The 23,958-nt window shown below is 40.8% G+C and overlaps 1 protein-coding gene across 1 annotated transcript in view; it reads right to left on the bottom strand.

Annotated features, from left to right (window-relative positions):
• Positions 1-4,449: 4,449 nt before the first annotated feature.
• Positions 4,450-23,958, bottom strand: part of Palmd (palmdelphin) — a 50,745-nt gene continuing 31,236 nt past the window's right edge. Inside the window, exons 4-8 of the mRNA XM_021157760.3 lie at positions 13,381-13,495; positions 13,207-13,240; positions 12,979-13,089; positions 9,222-10,322; positions 4,450-4,820 (exon numbers count right to left, since the gene is read on the bottom strand). Of these exons, the coding sequence (XP_021013419.1) occupies positions 4,777-4,820; positions 9,222-10,322; positions 12,979-13,089; positions 13,207-13,240; positions 13,381-13,495 (1,405 nt within the window). The 3' untranslated portion in view covers positions 4,450-4,776. The remainder of the gene's footprint in view (positions 4,821-9,221; positions 10,323-12,978; positions 13,090-13,206; positions 13,241-13,380; positions 13,496-23,958) is intronic.

Raw genomic sequence — 23,958 nt, 5'->3', positions numbered from 1 at the left:
CCCAAACTTATGGGACGCAATGAAAGCATTTCTAAGAGGAAAACTCATAGCTCTGAGTGCCTCCAAAAGGAAACTAGAGAGAGCACACATTAGCAGCTTGACAACATACCTAAAAGCACTAGAACAAAAGGAAGCAAATTCACCCAAGAGGAGTAGACGGCAGGAAATAATCAAACTCAGGGGTGAAATCAACCAAGTGGAAACAAGAAGAACTATTCAAAGAATCAACCAATCAAGGAGCTGGTTCTTTGAGAAAATCAACAAGATAGATAAACCCTTAGCCAGACTCACTAGAGGGCACAGGGAAAGCATCCTAATTAACAAAATCAGAAATGAAAAAGGAGACATAACAACAGATCCTGAAGACATCCAAAACACCATCAGATCCTTTTACCAAAGGCTATACTTAACAAAACTGGAGAACCTGGATGAAATGGAGAAGTTCCTAGACAGATACCAGGTACCAAAGTTGAATCAAGATCAGGTTAATGATCTAAACAGCCCTATATCCCCCAAAGAAATAGAAGCAGTCATTAATAGTCTCCCAACTAAAAAAAGCCCAGGACCAGATGGGTTTAGTGCAGAGTTCTATCAGACCTTCAAAGAAGATCTAATCCCAGTTCTTCACAAACTATTCCACAAAATAGAAACAGAAGGTACTCTACCCAACTCATTCTATGAAGCCACAATTACTCTGATACCTAAACCACAAAAAGACCCAACAAAGATAGAAAACTTCAGACCAATATCCCTTATGAATATTGATGCAAAAATCCTCAATAAAGTTCTTGCTAACTGAATCCAAGAACACATTAAAACAATCATCCATCCTGACCAAGTAGGTTTCATCCCAGGGATGCAGGGATGGTTCAATATACGGAAATCCATCAACGTAATCCAGTATATAAACAAACTCAAAGACAAAAACCACATGGTCATCTCCTTAGATGCGGAAAAAGCATTTGACAAGATCCAACACCCATTCATGATAAAAGTCTTGGAAAGATCAGGAATTCAAGGCCCATACCTAAACATGATAAAAGCAATCTACAGCAAACCAGTAGCCAACATCAAAGTAAATGGTGAGAAGCTTGAAGCAATCCCTCTAAAATCAGGGACTAGACAAGGCTGTCCACTTTCTCCATACCTATTCAACATTGTACTTGAAGTCCTAGCCAGAGCAATTCGACAACAAAAGGAGATCAAAGGGATACAAATTGGAAAAGATGAAGTCAAAATATCACTTTTTGCAGATGATATGATAGTATATATAAGTGACCCTAAAAATTCCACCAGAGAACTCCTAAGCCTGATAAACAGCTTCGGTGAAGTAGCTGGATATAAAATTAACTCAAACAAATCAATGGCCTTTCTCTACACAAAGAATAAACAGGCTGAGAAAGAAATTAGGGAAACAACACCCTTCTCAATAGTCACAAATAATATAAAATATCTTGGCGTGACTCTAACTAAGGAAGTGAAAGATCTGTATAATAAAAATTTCAAGTCTCTGAAGAAAGAAATTATAGAAGATCTCAGAAGATGGAAAGATCTCCCATGCTCATGGATTGGCAGGATCAACATTTTGAAAATGGCTATCTTGCCAAAAGCAATCTACAGATTCAATGCAATCCCCATCAAAATTCCAAATCAATTCTTTAATGAATTAGAAAGTGCAATCTGCAAATTCATCTGGAATAACAAAAAACCTAGGATAGCAAAAACTCTTCTCAAGGATAAACGAACCTCTGGTGGAATCACCATGCCAGACCTAAAGCTTTACTACAGAGCAATTGTGATAAAAACTGCGTGGTACTGGTATAGTGACAGACAAATAGACAAATGGAATAGAATTGAAGACCCAGAAATGAACCCACACACCTACGGTCACTTGATCTTCGACAAGGGAGCTAAAACTATCCAGTGGAAGAAAGACAGCATTTTCAACAAATGGTGCTGGCACAACTGGTTGTTATCATGTAGAAGAATGAGAATCGATCCATTCCTATCTCCTTGTACTAAGGTCAAGTCTAAGTGGATCAAGGAACTTCACATAAAACCAGAGACACTGAAACTTATAGAGGAGAAAGTGGGGAAAAGCCTTGAAGATATGGGCACAGGGGAAAAATTCTTGAATAGAACAGCAATGGCTTGTGCTGTAAGATCGAGAATTGACAAGTGGGACCTCATGAAACTGCAAAGCTTCTGCAAGGCAAAAGACACCATCAATAAGACAAAAAAACCACCAACAGATTGGGAAAGGATCTTTACCTATCCTAAATCAGATAAGGGTCTAATATCCAATATATATAAGGAACTCAAGAAGGTGGACTCCAGAAAGTCAAATAACCCCATTAAAAATGGGGCTCAGAACTGAACAAAGAATTCTCACCTGAAGAATACCGAATGGCAGAGAAGCACCTGAAAAAATGTTCAACATCCTTAATCATCAGGGAAATGCAAATCAAAACAACCCTGAGATTCCACCTCACACCAGTCAGAATGGCTAAGATCAAAAATTCAGGTGACAGCAGATGCTGGCGAGGATGTGGAGAAAGAGGAACACTCCTCCATTGTTGGTGGGATTGCAAGCTTGTACAACCACTTGGAAATCAGTCTGGCGGTTCCTCAGAAAATTGGACATATTACTACCGGAGGATCCAGCAATACCTCTCCTGGGCATATATCCAGAAGATGTCCCAACCGGTAAAAAGGACACATGCTCCACTATGTTCATAGCAGCCCTATTTATAATAGCCAGAAGCTGGAAAGAACCCAGATGTCACTCAACAGAGGAATGGATACAGAAATTATGGTACATTTACACAATGGAGTACTACTCAGCTATTAAAAAGAATGAATTTATGAAATTCCTAGCCAAATGGATGGACCTGGAGGGCATCATCTTGAGTGAGGTAACACAATCACAAAGGAACTCACACAATATGTATTCACTGATAAGTGGATATTAGCCCAAAACTTAGGATACCCAAGATATAAGATACAATTTGCTAAATGCATGAAACTCAAGAAGAATGAAGACCAAAATGTGGACACTCTGCCCCTTCTTAGAATTGGGAACAAAACACCCATGGAAGGAGTTACAGAGACAAAGTTTGGAGCTGTGATGAAAGGATGGACCATCTAGAGACTGCTGTATCCAGGGATCCATCCCATAATCAGCTTCTAAACGCTGACACCTTTGCATACACTAGCAAGATTTTGCTGAAAGGACCCAAATATAGCTGTCTCTTGTGAGACTATGCAGGGGCCTAGCAAACACAGGAGTGGATGCTCACAATCAGCTATTGGATGTATCACAGGGCTCCCAATGGAGAAGCTAGAGAAAGTACCCAAGGAGCTAAAGGGATCTGCAACCCTATAGTTGGAACACCATGATGAACTAACCAGTACCCTGGAGCTCTTGTCTCTAGCTACATATGTATTGAAAGATGGCTTAGTCGGCCATCACTGGAAAGAGAGGCCCATTGGACTTGCAAACTTTATATGCCCCAATATAGGGGAATGCCAGGGCCCAAAGAATGGGAATGGGTGGGTAGGGAAGTGGGGGCGCTATGGGGGACTTTTGGGATAGCATTGGAAATGTAACTGAGGAAAATATGTAATAAAAATATTAAAAATTAAAAAAAAAAGTTTTGTTTCTACTGGGTTGCTGGGTGTTGTGGTGGCTGACTGTGGGGTGGATGGTTGTTGCTTGGGGATGGTGTGGCAGCGAAGGGAACGTGGGAGTTCCGGCCCGCCAGAGAGTTGGCGGGCAGAGAGTAACTGGATGAAGCACAGGGAACTTGGCGGTTCTTTTTTTTTTTCTTCTTCTTCTTTTTTAAAAATATTTCCCGGAACAATGCTGTCTGTCCAAAGAGCTCCAGGGATCTTCCTGACTCTCTCTCCCAACACCACCATGGTCAACACTTTTACGTGGACTCTGGGGGTTGAACTCATACTTACAAGTCAATCACTTTTACTGGCTGAGTCACCCCTTTAAACCCTTCTTCCTAGTTTTAATGTAAAGATTCTAACTTATTCACCTGGACCAGATTTGAGCCCTTTTGAGAATATGGAGGCCTCGTTACTAGTGCCCTTAAGCTGCAATCATTAATTGCACCTTGAACTGAGTTAAAGAGAGGATGGAACCTGAAGAAGAATGAATGAGCCTGTTGTCTTCTGGAACGTCTTGTGCTTTCGCAAGATAACCAACCTGAGTACACGCAGAGCAGAAGCACAGTTGTTCTGTGCACCTTGTGGATGTGTGCAATCTCATTAGAGTCTCAACTGAGCCAAATAAATTGATTTTGGCAGGAGCATGCAGTCATCTTAAGGAGTTACTGATTTTGAGAGGGTGCATTCGTGTCAGAGGATGATATTTCTTGGCATGAGGTGTGCCTATGTATGATTTTTGCATCAGCAACATTACCATGCCAGTTAAGATAGTCAAGGTATTTTAAATAACTTTATTCTTAAATTCAACAAGCTCTTATTAGAAATGCTTTGGTATCAATACAATAAAAATATACTGGTTCCCCTGACCCCACTGAGTCACATCAAGTAACTGGAAAAGTTAGCATTTGTTGTCCCAGCTTTTTTTTTGAGGGGGGATTTCCCCCTAAATAATGACTACTATTTATTTATGTGACTTACTATGGGTATAATTATATAGTTTTGGACTTTAGGGACAAGAAATAAAAGAATTCAGAAGAGAAGTTTTCAGGCATTTTGTGGTTTCTCCTTCAGAGGTTATTCAGGTGGGCACCACGGCTCTCAGATCACCTTTTTCCCCAGCTTGGCCATTCTTATCCTTAAAGCTGTAGATTAAAGTAAAAAAAAAAAGCAAATTATAAAAGAATCACGATTTTTACTCTAAATGACCATTTCATAGAAGGCAGGAAAGTTGAGAACATACCTCAGATGGTTTTATCCAACAGCGTGAGCATTGTTTTAGTAGCGTAAAGAGACAGCAGAAATAATGAGCTATGGTTAACTTAGGACAGGTGTAGATTCAGAACTAGGAGGAGCCTATGTCTATAGAGGTCAGAAAAACGAGCAGAACAAACCCAGTTCAGGCTGATGGCGTGTATTTTCACTCTCAGCCTGGATATATTCCTTTACGTCAATGTCTGTCTTTTGTGCATATCCTTAGCTTTGTACCACTGAACCAAAATAAAGATACTCATACTTAAACTATGATTAGTGATTAAAAATTTTTAAATAATATCATTAAGCTTGGTTGTCCAAAGGCCCTCTGACCTTTGGATGGGTAATGACAAGAATAAATCTATGTATGAAATGAGATGAACTAATAATTAAGCCTTAGTGTGTAATTATGCTTTTGAATGGCAGCTGTATCTTTGAGTGTGCTCTACTGCCGATGAAGCCTTTTAAAACTGTAGGTGTGGGATTGATAGCACTCATTTGGTGTTCTGGTATTATGCCTTAATACCGAGGGCCTTTGGGTATAGCTGCCTCTGTCATGTTCTAAAAGTTTTCAGGTGCTTTCAAGGCATTGAGCAAATGATTATATTCATTATGCAATATTACATTTGTGTGTAAAATGGCCCAAGAAGCAGTCATTTAGCTAATTGTACAATTTTGTTTTAATGAAACAGTAAGAGAAGGCATGTTTTTTTTTTTTTCTCCATCTCTATGCTGCACATAGTTACCCATCAACCAAAGCAATGATCCTATCTTCAGAAGGCCTTTTACAAAAATATGAGAAGGGATGGGGACCTGCCATTGTCATGAGGTCATTTTCAATGCCATGTTCCCTCTGTGACAGAGGTTAAAAGCATCGCTTTCACTTGAAAGTGATGAGGAAAGTCACTACTAACAGCAAAGCCAGCATTCAGGCTGTCTTGAGAGAATTTCCTTTGCCCAGCCAGCAGGATGGGTGGGCTCTGTTGCTGGAAGCTGCTGGGTGGTGACCTCTGGGCAAGAGCCTGCAACCCCACAGCAGTACAGGCAGGAGGCAAGGCTTCATGAGGGGGGCTGATCGTGGGTTTTGTGGCCTCTTGCATTACCAATGCTGAGAGAGAGCAGGGATAAGGGATTGCTTAAAGGTCTGTTTAAGACAGGGACAGAATCTTGTTCCCTACAGTTATGCCCCATCTTGAGAGTCTGCAAATAGAGTCCTCCCTGTGTCCCAGGGCATGCAGTGAGGTCAGCTAGCACTTGGATCCCTTTCTCCAAGCCTGTGGCAGTAGCCATAATTCCAGGTGGAGGTGTGGAGAGGAAGCATGCCCAGTCAATGCAAGGATGCTTCCTCTAATAGTGTGCCTTCAGTTCTCCTCTTGACCTCTCTTTTCTGCTCTTCTCTGATCCCAGTCTTGATTTTGTCCAAGCACTCAGACACACAGTTTTAGCTGTTTAAACTTGGTGGGAGAGAGATTTGTGTTTCATGCTCAGTCTCCTGTGACCCCTACTGGCTGTTTCTCAATCAAGGGGGGTGCGAGTGCTCCAGAGCTAAAGTTTTTCTGCCTCTTCATCCCGAAGAACCATTGATATCTCTATAATCACAGAACTGAGCCGGAACAAGAATAGGTGTGTGAGGTCTACCAAAGAAAGCAAGTTGTGTAGTCGCTGTTGTCAGGGTTACCGTGATCTCATGGAGCACTTACTGAAGCCATATAATAGTGGGTGAGTCTGGATCATATCTTGCTTATACAAGCAGATAGACATAAGATTACCTAAACATTTCTGTCATGTTTCACAGTGTTCAAAATTTTACTAAACTATACTGTTGCTAGACTATCCATGCTGGACTAGTTTCTACTAACAGTTTTTCAAGTGAGAAACTCTGTCTCTGCCTCTCTGTCTCTGTCTCTGTCTCTGTCTCTGTCTCTGCCTCTCTCTCTGTCTCTCTGTCTCTGTGTGCGTGTGTGATGCATGCACTGCGTGTATGCTGTGCACAGAAGGCCAAAGCAGGACATCAAGTGCCTTATCTATTAATCCGTGCCTTGTTACCTTGGAACAGAGTCTTTCCTGAAGCAGAAGTTCACTGTTTTGGCTAGGATGGGTGGCCAGCGAACTGCTGGATCTGCCTATCCTTGCTCCTGCAATGGTGGTGTTACAGGCTTGCACATCCATGGCTTTTGATATGGGTGGTTGGAATTCAAACTCACATCCCTATTTTGTAGAATAAGTGCTCTTACCCACTGTGATATATTCCCCACTCCTATGAATGTCTCTTGAGATAAGATTTTGATAAGTATATTTACAACAAATGGAAAGAGACAATTCTTAATTATTGTGCCTACCATAACTATTAGTATTTAATAGGAATTCTGTATTATAATAAAGGAATTGACTTAAATTGTGGGTCTTTAAGTATTGTAGCATTTATCTCTGTATATGTATGTATATGTATGCATGCATGTATGTGTATGTGTGATGTTGAAAAGTACAATGTACTTGTGAAATTAAAGTTCATAGGTAGCTACGTTCTCACTGTACAGTTGGTCCCTGAAGTCATTTATATAATCTGATTGCCTTATTTTTAAAACTCATTCAAACTAACACCTCCACTCTGTGATCTATGTGACGAATTGGAAGGCAGAGACGTAAAACAATTTCACAATGAAGGGTAAGGAATTTGGAGCATTCTCTTCACAAGATACTTAGTTTGATAGCGCAAGACTTTGTATTGTTACTTTGGAATAGGTTTTCCTGTTTTCATACTTTTATTTCAGTAGCATGATTAGTGTTGTCTGGAAATGTTAGTCACTTCCTGCCATTTTACTTGGGGTAAATGTGTTAATATGGTTAGGGAAGAAGGAGTAGGGGGTGTTTGGGAGAGCTGGCTAAAATCCAACATCAAAACAGGGAGGTTTTTTGTTTGTTTGTTTGTTTATTTTAGTGTGTCATGCCAATACTTCAGACCATAAATAGAGCAATCCTTTCCCCATGTTACATGCATTGTTTTAAGAATGAATTTCAAAAGAAGCATTTGACCAGCCATCAAAGCCAATTCTCCAAAAGGAAAGGGACTTAGTCTCTGCAGCTTTCCATTGTGGGGGAACGTTATTCCAGATTCTGAGGAAGACACATGAGGGAGGGCAGAAATCCTTCAGGTGATTAAATTTGTGATGGGTTCACCTAACAAGGACTTTAAATAATTTAAGGATGTCTCTATTATGGTGTTATTAGCAAAACAAGATTGGGCTTATGGCTCGACGAGGGAGAAAGATCTTGACTTGCATAGGACCTAACACACTTTTATAAAACTACCAGGTTCAACTTGCTCGGATGGCTGGTACTTAATAGCTATTGCTTTTTAATGATCATTCTTCAATTAGCAACATTTACAATTACTTTGCATTTCCAATGTTTAGAACCTGTGCGTTTGTGTAATTTGACTTAGAATTTTAGCTAAGGTAAACCCAGCCATTCTAATTGTGTTTGTCAGATTCTTATTCATTTTTCTATAAATGATAATAGGTCTCGATATCTGAGTGATAACGAGGAATTTGAAATCGAGGAGCTGTCAGTATAGAAAAAAGGTGTTGCAGTTACTTTTCATTCGATGATAAAATAGCTCAAGAGATACAAAGCCATAAAAAGTCATAGAGAATGTGAAATGCGGCTGTATAGAAAATAGAAAAAAAAACTACATCAAGTTGGAGAAGACTATGAAAAATTGAGTCATAGATGATGCAAGATAAAAAATTTAAAGTGTAGAAAATGAAAGAACCAACGTTAGTAAACCTATAAAAGGATAGAGAAAGGAGATATAGCAGAGTAATAAAATGCAAAGAAAATGGTATGTGTCTTCTATTTCCTTTTAAAATTAAGGCTACTTGTTAACTGACGTGTAAAATTTAAGTCACAGAGAGGCACAGGAAAGTAGTTGTCATTGGATTCTGCTGTGAAAAGCATGTTTCTGATGATCAGCACATTAATTAGCAACCCCAATGTGAATACATGTGGTGTTGCTCCCTCCCAGAAGACACATACATCTCCAGTAGCTAGAGGCAGCCAATGCAATATTAAAACAAAGCAAGACGGAGTTTCCACTTTCGTTATTATTATTATTTTTTTGATGCGACTTACTTTGCTCTGCTGATAATACTTCGGATCAGCGTTAATAAAAGCTGTCCAGTGTGTATTAGTTTATGAGGTGGTCACAGACACCGGAAGTCAGAGCGTTCATGAGCACGGAGAAGACTGTCACATTAGTAAACAGCAGTGGCATGCCTTGTCATTTTTATTACCTGTTAAGGAAGGATCCTCAGTCCCGTCTCCAGCTACTGGGACATCCAGGGGAGAGTGCCGGGCAGGGCTGCCTAAGCGTTCCTCTTGCTCTTTCAGAGAGATGGAATTTTTGTGAGGAGGTTTATGGTTTGTGTTTTCATACGGCCTAACTTCCGCTCTCTTTCTAGGAAGTGGGGTTGGTTTGGCTGGCTGGTAAACCTGACTGCAGGGAGCTACGGGATGGTAGGATGGCTTCTCGGCTTGTCCTTCGTTATCCTCCGCCTCGTCATCAATCACAACGAGCTCAGCGTGGATGACCCCGTCGTAGCCTGTCAAAAGCTTCTTTTCTTCCTCATTATCATCTGCCTGCTGATACCCCATGAAAATCATTGTTACAGGTTCTGTGTCATCCACATCAGAAGGCAGGGAATGAACGATGTTATATCTGACATCTTCTGTCTCTTCCTGGCAAGTGGGTGAAGAACACTGGGGTCCTGATTTCCCAGGGCTTGCTCTGCTGGGGCTCAGTTCCATCCTTGGAGAAACTTCGTGTTCGTTTTGCCTGTTGCTGGATTCTTCCCAAGGGCTGGCCATCCTCTTTTGTTGGGTGTGGACCATCTCTTCCACTTGCTGAACCATTGATCGGGGCTGAGGTGTTGGCCTAGTGGGACTGGTGTGAGTGGGACCATTGCTTCTCCTCTCTGAGAGCCCGTCCGTCATATTGTGCGCAGATTCATTTGCATGGTTGCCCAGTCCGTTAGTTTTCATCATTATCCTTTCTTGAAAATTTGGTCCAGGGCTTATAACTCTTTCTCTCTGTGGGGTCATAGGCCTGCAAAACGGATTGGCGTACACAGGCTCATGGTACTCTGTGGGTGATTTAGAGTTCCTCTCTGAGGCTTGTCTTAGGAGATCCTCCACTTCGACAGGTGCGAGGCCATCGGTGCCGTTGTAGGTTGTGTTCTGATTGGAGCTAACTGCATAGACTGACTTCTGCCGGTCCTCATACACCTTTATTCCTGTACTTTTAAAGTCATCAGATGGGAGCGGTATTGAAGACAGAACTATGCTCTCTCCAGTCTTCAAATCTTTTTCAACTTTAATTTCCATGGCATACAAAGCTGTTAAAAGACAAATCCAACACACGATTTAGCACCCCTTTCTCTTATAAATGAATTTATTTACTTTTATACCCTTTGACAGTCTCTTAGATGACATTTAAAAACCTCTAACCCAGTGGTGGAGGTACGAACCTTTAATCCCAGCACTCAGAGGCAGAGGCAGGTTAGTCTCTGTGAGTTCAAGGCCAGCCTGTCCTACAGAGCAAGTTCTAGGACAGCCAGGGCTACACAGAGAAACCCTGTCTCAAAAAGACCAAACCAGCAAAAATAAACCAGCTCTCCCCACAAATCGTCCTGATTTGGGTGGTGGAGAGATGTCTCTACAAGAAGGCCTGAGCTACACATTTCTAGCACCCATGTGAGGAGGCCCACAACCTTCTTAAATTCCACTTCCAGGGAATCTAAGTCCTTCTGGCTCTCCAGGGCACCTGTATGCGTGTGGTGTGCGTGGACTTATCCAGGCACACACATATACACATAAAATACATCTTTAATTTTTTTCTGGTCTTACCAATTAGTTCTAAAACAACTGACTCTGGGTAACATGGTGCCTTAGGAAATGTAGCATTTTGGAAAAATGACTTGAAGGAGTCAGTAAGAGAAATAAACCCACAGAGTTGGCATTTTCCAAAGTAACCGAAAGATAATCCTCTCCAATGAATAGACGTGACCAGCCAGACTTACACACTTTTGCTTACTTATTAAGGAGAGTCTCTTTACTTAGGAAGAGCCCCACAGTGTAGGCTGCAGCAGGTGAACTGACTAGCAGGGTAATTTGTTAAGCCACATCCTTGCTGGAAGCTCAGCTGCCTCCTGACACTGTAGGTAGTGTACTGCTCTGAGGGCTTCACAGTGTGGAGGAAGCTAAGACGCGGCAACAGTAGTACAGAGGCTGGAATTTAATTTAAAAATTAAAAAACAACAACAACAACTTTATTTTATGTGTGTGGCTATTTTGCTTGCATGTATATCTGTGCATCGTGTGTATGCCCGGTCCCTGAGGAAGTTAGAGAAGAGCCTCAGATGCCCGGGAACTTGACCTATAGATATTTGTGAACTGCCACATGGCTGCTGGGAATTGAATCTGGGTCATCTGCAAGAGCAGCAGGTGTTCTTAATTTCTGTCCCCTCTCTCCAGCCACCTCCCCTTTATCTCCCTAATTTAATACCACTTTTAAGTAGATAGAGGGCTTAACATAGAGCAATCTTTACTGTACTGGAGGTGACTGGTGAAGGGGGGGAGGGGGATGGAAGGAGTATGGGGCAGAGAGTTGGAGTCTGTCTCATGGCCCAGGCAAGAGCCCCATGGCTGGAATTTTAACAGGTGAGGGAACAGCAAGTCTTTGTAGAATTAGAATGTGTGAGTGCTTGCTTTTGGTTTATTTTCCTATAGCTCATCTTGTATTTCTTGTCTTCTCTGTTGCCTGACGGGTTGTAGCTATCCCTGGGTACCCAATTAAATCTGCAAGATCCCTGCCCTTCGTTTCCCCGCCTCACATCTCTGCCTCAGTTTTCTGCACTGTACTCCCTAAATGGTTAATTTGGTGAATACCTACCATGTGCCTAAGTGGGCTTGGTGTATAGTATTTATTCATTAAATATCTGTTGAGGGAATACAGACTGCTCCCTGCAGACAGAGAATAGGTTCTCCTTCAATTCTGAAATCCAAAGTTTTCCTCTGTGGCCAAACCTTCATTTTCCCCGAGGCTTTACAGCATTTGTTTTATGAAAATCATTATCTCGGGAAGGTAAATAATGTGTAACCTTCCCTAGAAGACATTTTTACTCAAAAAATATTTTAGTTACTCAATATCTACTGGCTGAGATTTTCGAGCAGAGAAGTTTTAAAGCATTTCTTGCCTGTCTCAGGTCTTATCTTTCTTGTTCCTGGTTATTTTGGTCAGGATCGAAATGCATGGAATAAATATCCCACCTTCATTACCCTAACGGTGCAAGCCCCAGGATCTGTCCCATAGTCCTGGGAACTTTGTACAAGGCACCTTAGCCTAAAGTGGAAGCATAATCACGGTGTGAAGACTTAATATAAACTCTGAAATTGAGGGGACCAAGGAGATGGGTAAAATCACTTGCAGCCTGATGACATGAATTCAATTCCAGAAACAAACATTAAAAAAAGAGCCAGATTGATGTACCTGTTCTTAGGTTAGGAGGAATTCAGAGACAGGAGAATTGGTTTGAAATATATGGGCCAGATAACATGCAGTATGCTGTACATTGGCAGACACAAGAGACATCCTGCCTTAAACAAGGGAGGAAGAGAGAACTGACTCTGGAAAGTTGTCCTCTGATTTCTATATGAATGCTGTGGTCCATGTGCATCCATAGTCACACACACACAAAGACAAATACACACACACACAAACATACATACATACATAATAGATACAACACATACAATACATGCATAGATAATACATAAATAGCACATGCAATACACACATATATAACACATACAGTATACATATGGAATATATACAATACATACATAACATATACAATAAACACATATAGAATACATACAATAATACATATATAGCACATCATATATAATACAATACATACATAACACACACACACACACACACCTTAAAGACACCTGAAATGAACGTGCTGTTCAGTGCAGGTTCTCACATACCTTTTCTGTTTTGTTCGTCATCTGGTCCTTCGTTTCTTTCCTTTCTTAATCGGGAAGGTATGTAGGAACTTGGAAGGTCAGGGATATTAGCATAGATGTCCTCGATTGACTCTGTAAAGTTGGTGTGAATTCAAAACACATGTAAGATATTTATAATGGTGAAACAAGGCCAGTGATTTTATGAAAATTACCTCGCTTCGACCTGAAACAGGCTGCTTAAAAACATACCTTCTGGGTTTTCTTCCTTTTCCACCTTCACGGACTGTAAGATAAAAGAGTTCCATGGTGAGCTTAGTTTAAGAAAATCAGAATACACATCTAGAACTACTTCGAAGAATTTTGAAGTGTAGTGTTTGTGGACTCTTCTGAGGGCAGCATAGTTTGCAGCTGAGTTACACTCACTCTTATTATGTCTTCTGTGGTCTTCTCGATCGACTTTAGCTTCTTCAGAATTGCCTCTTCATTGGCTGAGATTTGCAGTTCAGCCTTTTCAAGATCTTGGATCTCTTTCTCAAGCCTGACATTAAAAAAAAGATATATTTTGTAATGCTTAATGTGGTACATGCAGGGTCTCAGACGGATCTTTCTCAGATGCAGACTCAGTTGAGACATCTTCAAGCACGTGGCATTGTCTGAGCATCACAGTCTCACATCTCGTACCACACCTAATGCGCAGAAGGTTTCCAACGCTTGAACAGTTTTTAATCCAAGTCTTATTACTTTTATTTAGTTTTACATAGAGACTTCTCAGATATAAAGGTTAATTTTGATGGCCAATTGGATTAAATAATCCCAGGACATTAATAGAGCATATCATTAGGCTTGTCTGTGAGGGTTATTCCTGGGAGAGTTAACAGAGATGAGGAGACCCACAATAGTCATGACTATTGGACTCAGACCAAATAGTCTCTCTTTCTCTCTCTCTCTCTGTCTCTCTCTTGCTTTCTCTCTATCTCACTCTCTCTTGCTTTCTCTTTCTCGCTCTCTCACTTCTTCTCTTTTCTTCTCTCTCTTCCCCCTCAATCTTTCTCTGTCTGTTTGTCTGTCTGTCTCTGTCCCTCTTTCTCCCCCTTCCCTCCCTTCCTCTTTGCCCCTCTCTGTCTTCTGTGTGATCAGCTGCATGGTGGCTCCCGTTTCTGTGCCCTCCCTGGCTTTACAGATTGCATCTCCTCAAGCCGTGGGTCCCAATAAACCCTTCCTGTTTTGAGTTGCACATTTGTCACAGGGATGAGAAAGCTAATTAGCATGTTAGTGAAGCATTCGGCTTTGGCTTCATTTTCTTTGTTGCAATGGTTAGGGTTGCTTCCACACAAACCAGAATAACTTATTCCATTAAGAGGCACCTTAGGCTGAAGGTGGCTGCACAGGCTTGATGATGGAGCTCTGGAGGCTGAGGGCAGGGAGCCTGAGGCTTTGAGGCTAGCCTGAGGTACAAACAATGTGGTTTGAAAATCAGGGAGGGAAGTGAGTTTAAGGCCAGCCTGGTCTACAGAGTGAATTCCAGGACAGCAGGATTACACACAGAGAAACCCTGTCTCAAACATTATCCCTTCCCATCACCCCCAAAACAGACATAGTCTCACCATGTAACAGTCAACTGTACTGCTGTGTGGGAACTCACTGTGAAGACCAAGCTGGCCTAGGACTTGCAGAGATTTGCTGGCCTCAAACTCTTGAGTGCTGAGATTAAAGAAGTGTGCCACCACACCTGGCCCTTGTCCATTCTGACATCAGAAATGACACTGTTTTAAGCTCCTTGGGCACTATGCTCTTTTCTGAGTAGGAAGGAGAGATGGACAAATGGACAAGATCCTAATATAACGGTCTCATGTTCTGTGGTGTGATAGTAGATACACATAGCCTGATAATGTGCAAAGGAACTGACAAAGAGGTACACTCATGGACTGTTACACAGACTCTGAACTCATACCAGCATGCGGATGAAGTTCAGGACCGTCTGCTCTGCGTGATTCCACAGACCCTGGCAGCTGCAGTTACCAAGGCTGGCTCTTCTAGCCATGAACCACGTGTAGTCTTTGCCAGACACTCTGAGCTCACAAGTCAGCTGCCTCGGAGGACAGCTGATTTGACATGACAGCTGGTCCAAGAGACACCAGCTGTGGATATTCATGTCAGCTAACATAATTGTCAATTTGCTTGGCCTCCTTCTTGAAGATAGCATGGGACTGGCTGCTCCAGAATCTTAGGCCACTGTCACACTATTAAAAATCCAAGGATGTGATTGTCTTGGCCACTCTACTCATTGTGTTAACTCCAGGTCTGATACTGATGTGGTCTCTGAGCATTTGAAGGTCATTTATAGCTGAGGCGGTTTTCTTGAACGTCATACAACTTCAAGTGACTTATAGTACCCTTGGTTTCCTAGGAGATGCCTGGCATTAGAAAAAAATCCTCCAGGTATCTGGTAGCGTTCTCCCATCAGCAGAACTATGAAATGAGTCCCGAATTAGGAAATGTGTGTTGAGCTACTCTGGTAGAGTGGAAAATGACTAAAAGTGGTAGATCTGGATTCTAGAGTCTTTGCTACGCATTATAGTCAATTTCTTTAACCTCCGAAAAACTCAGCTTCGCAATGTGCATAATGAGAATAACAATATCTGCCTTGTTTTGTTCAGATGTTAGGTGAAACTAGGAGAGATGACGATGCTTAGGTAAGCCAGTTGGAGGTGGCAGGTGGCAGGCATGAGCCCGCTCTCGAGAGGAATCTCAAGGCTTTCCATAACATGTTCTATCTTTGTCCCCCTTCACTACCCACCTAAGGGCTCTCTTCCCAGTAAGTGTGTTAGACACGAGGTCTAAAGGGGAACATGGGTAGAAATGAAGGAGGTTCAAAGACTCTTAAATCTCAGCCCCCGCTGTGGAATGAAAGAAATGTAGGCTTGAATTCTGCTTCATCTGCCAACTTCCAGTGTGACCTGAGACTAATCATGGAGACTAATCTTTGTCTTCATTCATTTATGCATCCACATAAAATGTTTACTGAGTGTATTCACTGTACCAGGAACTATTCTATATGATATTGATATGATAGTAAAAAATGGAGAGGTTGATATTTTAGCAGGAAACAGTGCATTAATACCCAGGCTGGCAGGGTTGTTCTGCGAAAGGTCTGATGTAAAATGTTTCAGGCTTATAGTCCACATGTTGGTTATGTTATTCATTCATTTGTTTCCCCTTTATTTGTGCTGTGTAACACTTCAATTGTGTGTGTGTAGCATTCCTATTTTGTGTCCATAAAAATACAGACCAGGGCTAGATGGGTTCTAGGCCATAGTTTGCCAACTCCTGCATTAATAATTGTACATATGTATGCCTGTATGTATGTTTGAATATGCATATAACACCTAGTTACATATATATTATACATTTAACAAACATGTATATAAGCACATATATATTTCTATATGAAAAATATTCCCATAAAAAAGCATAATGGATTTCCAGGATTAAGGGCACATAATATTGTTCTGGAGATGATGTCTCTTTATACAAATGTTGTGTGTGACAATGAATGAGTGCAGAGCATAAAAACATGCTCCTTAGAGAGCAAGGTAGCTAATAAACTTGAGGGGAGACACAGGTAGCAGGGACATATAGGGTCTTGGACATAGGAAGGTTTGTGGATGGGGGGTGTCTATTGTCATGTCACTCTCAGGAGAAGCAGGGTCTGCACTGGTTGCTCCTTGGATGGGAGGCCGCGCTGGAGAAAGCAGCATGGAGGTTAGTTGTTTATAGCATGGGTAAAGATGACCTGGTCTAAGGCAGTTGCTTCTAGGAAAATGAGAAATGATGAAGTCATGAGAGTATTTAAAAGAGAGAACTTCCAGAATTTATTGGTAGATTATAGATTACAGGTGAGAGAGAAAGGGGGAGGGGGAGAGGGAGGGGGATGGGGAGAGGATGCTGCCATTGTTAGGACCCGAGTAACTGGAAACCCACAAATGTAGCTGGTTGAACTGAAATTGGGAGATGAAGGCAGGAAGCTGGTGGACTGGGTTAAATCTCAGTCAGGTGCTATACAAAGGTTCTGGATGTAAAGGTAGTGCCCAGAGGAGTCTGGGTTTGAAGACATGAATTTGGAAGTAAGTATGTATAGCCATATGCGTGGGTTTCCTAAATCCCACATGCATATCAATTTCGTAGAAAATAAAAGAGATAGATAAAAATTCCAAGCTTGAGGATGGCACAGAGAGTAAAGGTTCACTCTTTATGGCCATACAGTGGAAGGAAGAACTGTCTCCTGCAGGCTGTCCTCTAACCTCCACAGGCACACGGCAGTACACATAGACACACCTTACCACCCTCTAACAAGTAAATAAACATGTATTTTTAAAAAATACCAAGGTCTGGTCAATGTTAAATACCCACCAAGGCTTAACTAAGAAACAAAAGAAGTAGACTGCACAGCAAACTCTCGTTTCTTCCTGTCTGCCTCTCTTTGATTTAGTTCTTAGTCAGCCTGGCCAGTGTCATCTTGGTGAATCATGATATGTTGGATATCATTTCCCTCTGAAGAAAAGGCAGAGGATAAGGTAATGCTGTATGAGTCACATGAATGCTTTTAGAATAATGTGATAAAAATATGAGGCTGGAGACTTGCTGACCATCACAACATTTGCTAATGAATGTTTGTGACGCTTCTCCAGGCTTAGGGTGGATGTCACTTTACCAGGAGTCTTCAGTCTAATGATACATCACGATGTTTGTGAAAACTAAACAAAAAACAATGCTTGCCCTGTGTTCTCATCTCCTTGGTTTCAACCAGGAGAGTAAGGAAGCTTCTTGGTGGTAATTGCTTAGAAGCCTCTCAGAGGAGGAACACACTGATGGAGATTGTCTCATGTAGTTTCCACTGAGTGCAAAACTCAATTCTTTCTTATTGCATCTTGATTTCTCCCTTATGTCTGTTATTTATGGATACCATGGGGAGATAAATGTTAGAGGAGGTTCGGTTTTTTTTTTCTCTGAAAGCTTCCTAAAAGATTGGATGTTTGCTTAGTGGTGGGAATCTAAAGAGAATGACCAAGAATAAAGAACTAGGCATTTTCATTGTCGCTCTACTTGCTTAGGATTCAGCAGTAATTAAGAGCTCAGACTCTCTATGTAGCAGGGATGGCTAAGGGCAGGGTGGGAACACATTCCGTTCCTGCTCCATCCCTTGAAATCTGGAGGTCAAAGATGTCTTGACTGATGGCACATTCCATGTGCCACACATTAACACAAGCTCTACTCTCATACACAGAGAAGTGTGTCCCTTGTTGTTTAGCTTAAGTCTTGTATGACCAGCTTTCCCACCTCAATCATTGGTGCATAGATTATGTATTAACTAAGCCTGTTTCCTCTTGGTGAAAGATACTTTCTTCTGTTGAAAACCTTCAAGAGTAGACACCTTGCTTTGTCTGGTGCGGCTGAGACCTCTTATTTTAGACATCTGCCATATTGTTTGCTTTGCCATTAATCATTCACCTGAAAGGCAATCTTCTCTTGAACCCCTCCTCTCTCTCTTAGTTGTTAATAGCATGGATAAAGATGACCTGGTCTAAGGTAGTTGCTTCTAGGAAAATGAGAAATGATGAAGTCATGAGAGTATTTAAAAGAGAGAACTTCCAGAATTTATTGGTAGATTATAGATTACAGGTGAGAGAGAAAGGGGGAGGGGGAGAGGGAGAGGGAGGTAGGGGAGGGGGAGGGGGAGAGGGAGAGGATGCTGCCATTGTTAGGACCCCAGTAACTGGAAACCCACAAATGTAACTGGTCAATAATCAAAAGGTCAATAATCGAAAAGGTCAATAATCGAAAGGGAGGTGGTCTGCTAATTACTACTCTCAACGTCCTAGGTGTTTGGGAACCATTAAGATGTATGATAGAGTTACAACCAGAAGGCAAGATTCTCTTTTTTAACATGCCCGGTAGAGTGGTTCTCAAAGCTCTCTAGGATGTTTGTGAAGTCTGGAGATGCCTTTTGGTTGTCATGACTGGGTACTGGAGTGCCACTAGAACCTACCAAGCAGAGGCTTGTGATGCTGTTAAATATCACACAATGCACAGGAACAGTTATCTCATAAGATGATGCCTGGTGGAGTATGGCCGTCTTCCTGTTACATGTCTTAGGAAAGATGTGCTTATCACATTGTTTTGAAGTCTTCATCATCGTCTCCGTTCTTTTTTTCCTTTCTGATATACATTTGTGTGCATCTGTCTGTCAACCTCTCCCCATTCAATGGCCGTATAAGAGCATATTTATTTCTGTGTTAAAAGTTAAGTAATGTAGTGTTTACTTTAGGGTCTCAGGCCAAACCTCTTCCAAATAAATATTTGGCAAAGAGGAAGAAATTAGCTATTATAAATGAGGAGTTGAGAGACTAGAAAAATGGCTCTACAGTTAAGAGCACATGTTGCTTTTACAGAGGGGGTTAGCTCCCCTCACCCTCACAGTGGTTCACAACCATCTGTAACTCTGCTTCCAGGGAATCCAATGACCTTATTTGACCTCTTTGAATACATGGCACATACCTATTCATGCAAACTAACACACACATACACATAAAATAATGAAAGTAAATTTAAAATATTAGCTGAGATATTGAGAAGCTATATATACGTGCATATGTGCACATTTATATGCACATACATGTATATATAGCTATATATTCCTATATCTATACATATTGGTGCATATGCATAATATTCATAAGAGTTACTTTTGTTTTAAAGAAGAAAATCATACGGGGATGCTGCTGGGGCTAACAGCAACCTTCACCTGACTGCATTTGAGTAGATGGCTTAGAATTTCCTTAAGTGCTGCTCTCTGGTCTTTAGAAAGTATAACCTTTCAGAATGGGAACTGAACTCCTTGAATTGCTGATGCAGTTTGGTGAGAGGGAGGCCACCGAGGCGGGGGTGGGGGTGGGGGGATTTCCTTTGTGGTGCCTCTGGACTATGAGGCAGGACCTAATGGACGAGTCAGTATCTCTCTTAACTTCTGAGAGATGGTGGTCAGTCATCATGTGCCAATTTAGATAAGTAGAGTACACGAGAAAGCATTCTCGATGCTATCCACTATTGCAATCTTTCTTCTCCTTGCCTGTTTGCTCATGGGGGAAAGAGGGCTATTTCTAAAGGTTCTGTACGTGAAGACAGGTGGTTTTCATTTTGTGCTCTGTGGTAATAACCTCCCTTAATGATTGGAAGATAATATCCTCAATCCAATTCCAACAAGAAAACTTAAAACTTTTTTCTTTTGTCTGAGAAAAAAAGACTGCACCTACATTCTGGATATGTCAAGAAGAGGATATTTCAGATGACAATTTTTCTACAGCCAAGGGTCCACTTATCTCTTTCAGGTTTTTTTTTTTTTTTTTTTTTTGGCACTAACAAGAACTAACAGTTTGATGGAGTTCACCATTAGGATCCAAACAGACTGAAACTCATGAGGAAAAAAATAACCACCAATTTAAAATAACCAGTCCAATTTAAAAGCTTATAGCCAAAAATTTTCAGTTCTGACATGTTAGTGATTTAAAAAAAAATGTTCAACAAGTGTTTTATATTGACCCAGTACTAACTATGGCCCTTAGGTACCTTATAGCCACCTAAGGGTAGCTTTCTAGTTCCATTGAGTATATGAGCAATCAGGGCACCCGAATAGGCAACTGATTCTGCGGCTCATAGGCAGTATGAGGCTGGATAGAATCTGAAAGCAAATCTCTGCCTGGTCTTATTCAGTTACCCACTGTGGAAATAAGTCTCAAAATTGAAAATTGATTTCTGTGAACTCTGATGTGACATTCCTTTTGACTGGCAGTAAAAAAAAAAAAAGGGTTGTATTATTTTTCATGGTAACAAAGTGAAGAGTAGAATATGAAACTCCCGGCACTAACTCATTCACTGGGATTTCACAGATGGCTCACCCCTTCTCAGAAGACTGAGGAAGAGAACAGAGTAGCTTGTCCTTATTAAGGAGTTCCTCCTCCATCTTAAGCCCTGTCCTTGAAAAGTGCTGTTCTAGGAAGAAAAACCTAACAGTTCCCTAGCACCATTACCTTTACCGGAGTATTTGTGATCAAGTCTTTTAGTAAAATTTGGCAGAAAAAAAAAATCCTAATTGAAGTTTTCCTTTTCCTTTTTAAAAGTCAAGGTCTTCCTATGTAACAACTGCCTACCCTGAACTTGCACATAGACCAAGCTGACCTTGAACTCTCAATAATTCTCTTGCTTTCATTTTCTAGTACTAGGATTATAGTTGTGCACCACCATGCCTGGTTTGAATTATGATAACGTTATTACCCCTGCTTTCAAATCTACCCTTCTGTTCTTTTTAGTAATCCATTTCCATGAGTTTCATATGCCGCGATGGCTATCTGAAGGTAGACCAGATGTCCATTGTTTTGTGTATTTAGATGGTGTGCATGACTAATTCTTTTGCCCAGTAGGATATTAGCAAGTGTCTATAGCTTTCAGATCATAATCTTAAAATAGAGCAGCTTGCCTTCTCTTTATCTCTCCCATACCATGGTGAATTTTGAGTGGTTTTGAGTATACGGCCAAGCATATACAAAGGAGCAAACGGGAAGGAGCAGAGACTTTTTGACCTCTCAGAACACTGCTGTCCTCTCTTTTTGAATGTTTACCAGTTAAGATTTTTCTGTGTGGGATTTTAAATTTCATACTAAACAACATTTAGTATCAAGAAAACTAGTGTACTAACCATTGTATAGTTTCATGGGTGAGAAATCAAGATGTGACAAATTTTGAGTTTCTGTCATTGAGCTGAAAAATTTCAGTAGTATTTTGCATTTTGGGTAATAAACTAGCAGAAAAAGAAAAATAAGGCTTTTCTACTAGTGATGGTTTATATGAACAGCTCATACATTTTTGCTTAGATACTTTTTACTTAGAAAAAATTAACAACATGACAATATTAAATGGCTAAAATTTCAGATGAATAAAGAACATTTAAAAAATTTTTTTTTGTTTTGTTTTGAGACAGGGCTTTTTTTCTGTGTAGCTCTGACTGTCCTGGAACTTGCTCTGTAGAATAGCTTGGACTTGAACTCATAGGGAGATATACCTGCTTCTGTCTCCCGAGTGCTGGGATTAAAGATGTGCTCCACTATCAGCTAATTTATTAATTCTTAAATCAAAACTTATGAGTGAATCCCCTTGGAAACTAGTGGATGTTATTGTTTATACACAACTATAACCTTAGTCAGATGATTTCCACTGGGGACATTGGTTACTAGTAATGGGTCAAAGGTTAAAGATATGTTGTGGGCTAGTGAGATGGCTCAACAGGTAAGAGCACTGAGTGCTGTTCAATTCCCAGCAACCACATGGTGGCTCACAGCCACCCATAATGAGATCTGATGCTCTCTTCTTGTGTGTCTGAAGACAGCTACAGTGTATTTATGTATAATAATAAATAAATCTTTGGGATGGAGTAAGCAGGGCTGACTGGAGTAAGCGGGGTCCTAAATTCAATTCCCAACAACCACATAAAGGTTCATAACCATCTGTATAGCTACAGTGCTCATATATACCTACAATAAATAAATAAATAAATAAATAAATAAATAAATATTAAAAATATAATAAGATTGACGCTATGATCAAGGCACATGGGTAATCCTAGCACCCAGGATGAAGAGCAGAAATATTATTATGAAATTAAGGTCAGTACGGGCTATAATGTGAGACCTCCCCATCTCAAAAATAAGCAAACAAAAATATAATTGAGGGTATGTAAGCAAATCAACTAGGAGATTTTAAAAGTATTTTATTTTTAACATTTAAGCACTAATACTTTTCACCAAACATTTAGCATCTTTACTAAGAATGGATCTATTCGTTTTGCTCACCTGGCATAAAGGCATATCAAAAAGATAATACACATTGTATAGACCTGTAGGTAAAGCCATGCATTGCTGAAGCCTCACCTACCAGTGTAACAGTCACATGCTGTGGGTCAGAGAATAAAAGGGCACTCATAATGGCGAACATGCACTTTGCCTGGAGCTAGATTTGTTGTCTCTAATCCTGAGCATTTAAGAATAGGGCAAGGAACACAATGCAGCTGTCAGATGAGTAGAACTTGTGAGGCAGCACAATGGTATGGAAACAAATGTCAGTCTCTGCTGAGGACTGGGAACAGCAGATGTTTAAGAGAGCTAAATAATTTATAACCATATGCGGACAGCTTGTGCAAGGGTGAGCCCGGTCTTCTAATAAAAATCTGTAAATAGTCACAACTGTTGGATGGGCTGGTGAGACTCTCATGGTTTGCCACTGCTGTTGTTCAGTTAGGGTAGAGTGAGTTCATAGAGAAAACTACCAATCAGAGTAAGGTTTTGAATTTTAAGAGTATCGTTCATCAAAGAATATAAGAAACAAAATTGGTTTTTAAAGAATCATACATACCATGTGCAAGTTATTAAAGAAATCATTTTCAAATTAATGCCAATAAACACACACTAGAGGCTGGTGTGGCAGAAGGGAATTGGTTAGGCTTCTCAAATGATCTGGCAGGACAGAAGTGGACTGTGTAGATTTTAATTAGGGCATGTGGATAATCCAGTAGCACTTGCCAATCACTTAACAAAAGCAAAATAATTGCAACAATAATTTGATTTGATTTCTGCGTAGGTGTCCTGAGTTTCCCAAATGACTTTCAAGTACTGTTTCAGCTAGTACACTGTACATGAACTCAAGATCACCCAGCTATGATTTAGTTACTCCTCCCCCGACGGTTGTTAAAAATTAGGAGAAGGTCGGGCCTAATTGCTTTTAATCTCAGGACTAGGGAAACAAAGGTGGGTGGGTCTCTGATATTTCAAGGCCAGCATAGTTTACATAGTAAATTCCAGCAACAGCTACATATCTTAGGAGGAGGAGGAAGAGGAAGAGGAGGAAGAAGAGGACAGTTAGGGAAGGGTTGGGGGAGAAAAACATTTCTAGCAAACA

Source organism: Mus caroli, unplaced genomic scaffold (genome assembly GCF_978045245.1).
Source record: "Mus caroli unplaced genomic scaffold, Mus_caroli_1 scaffold_3, whole genome shotgun sequence".
Lineage (NCBI taxonomy): Eukaryota > Metazoa > Chordata > Mammalia > Rodentia > Muridae > Mus > Mus caroli.
This window is presented reverse-complemented; position numbering and strand designations above follow the sequence as displayed.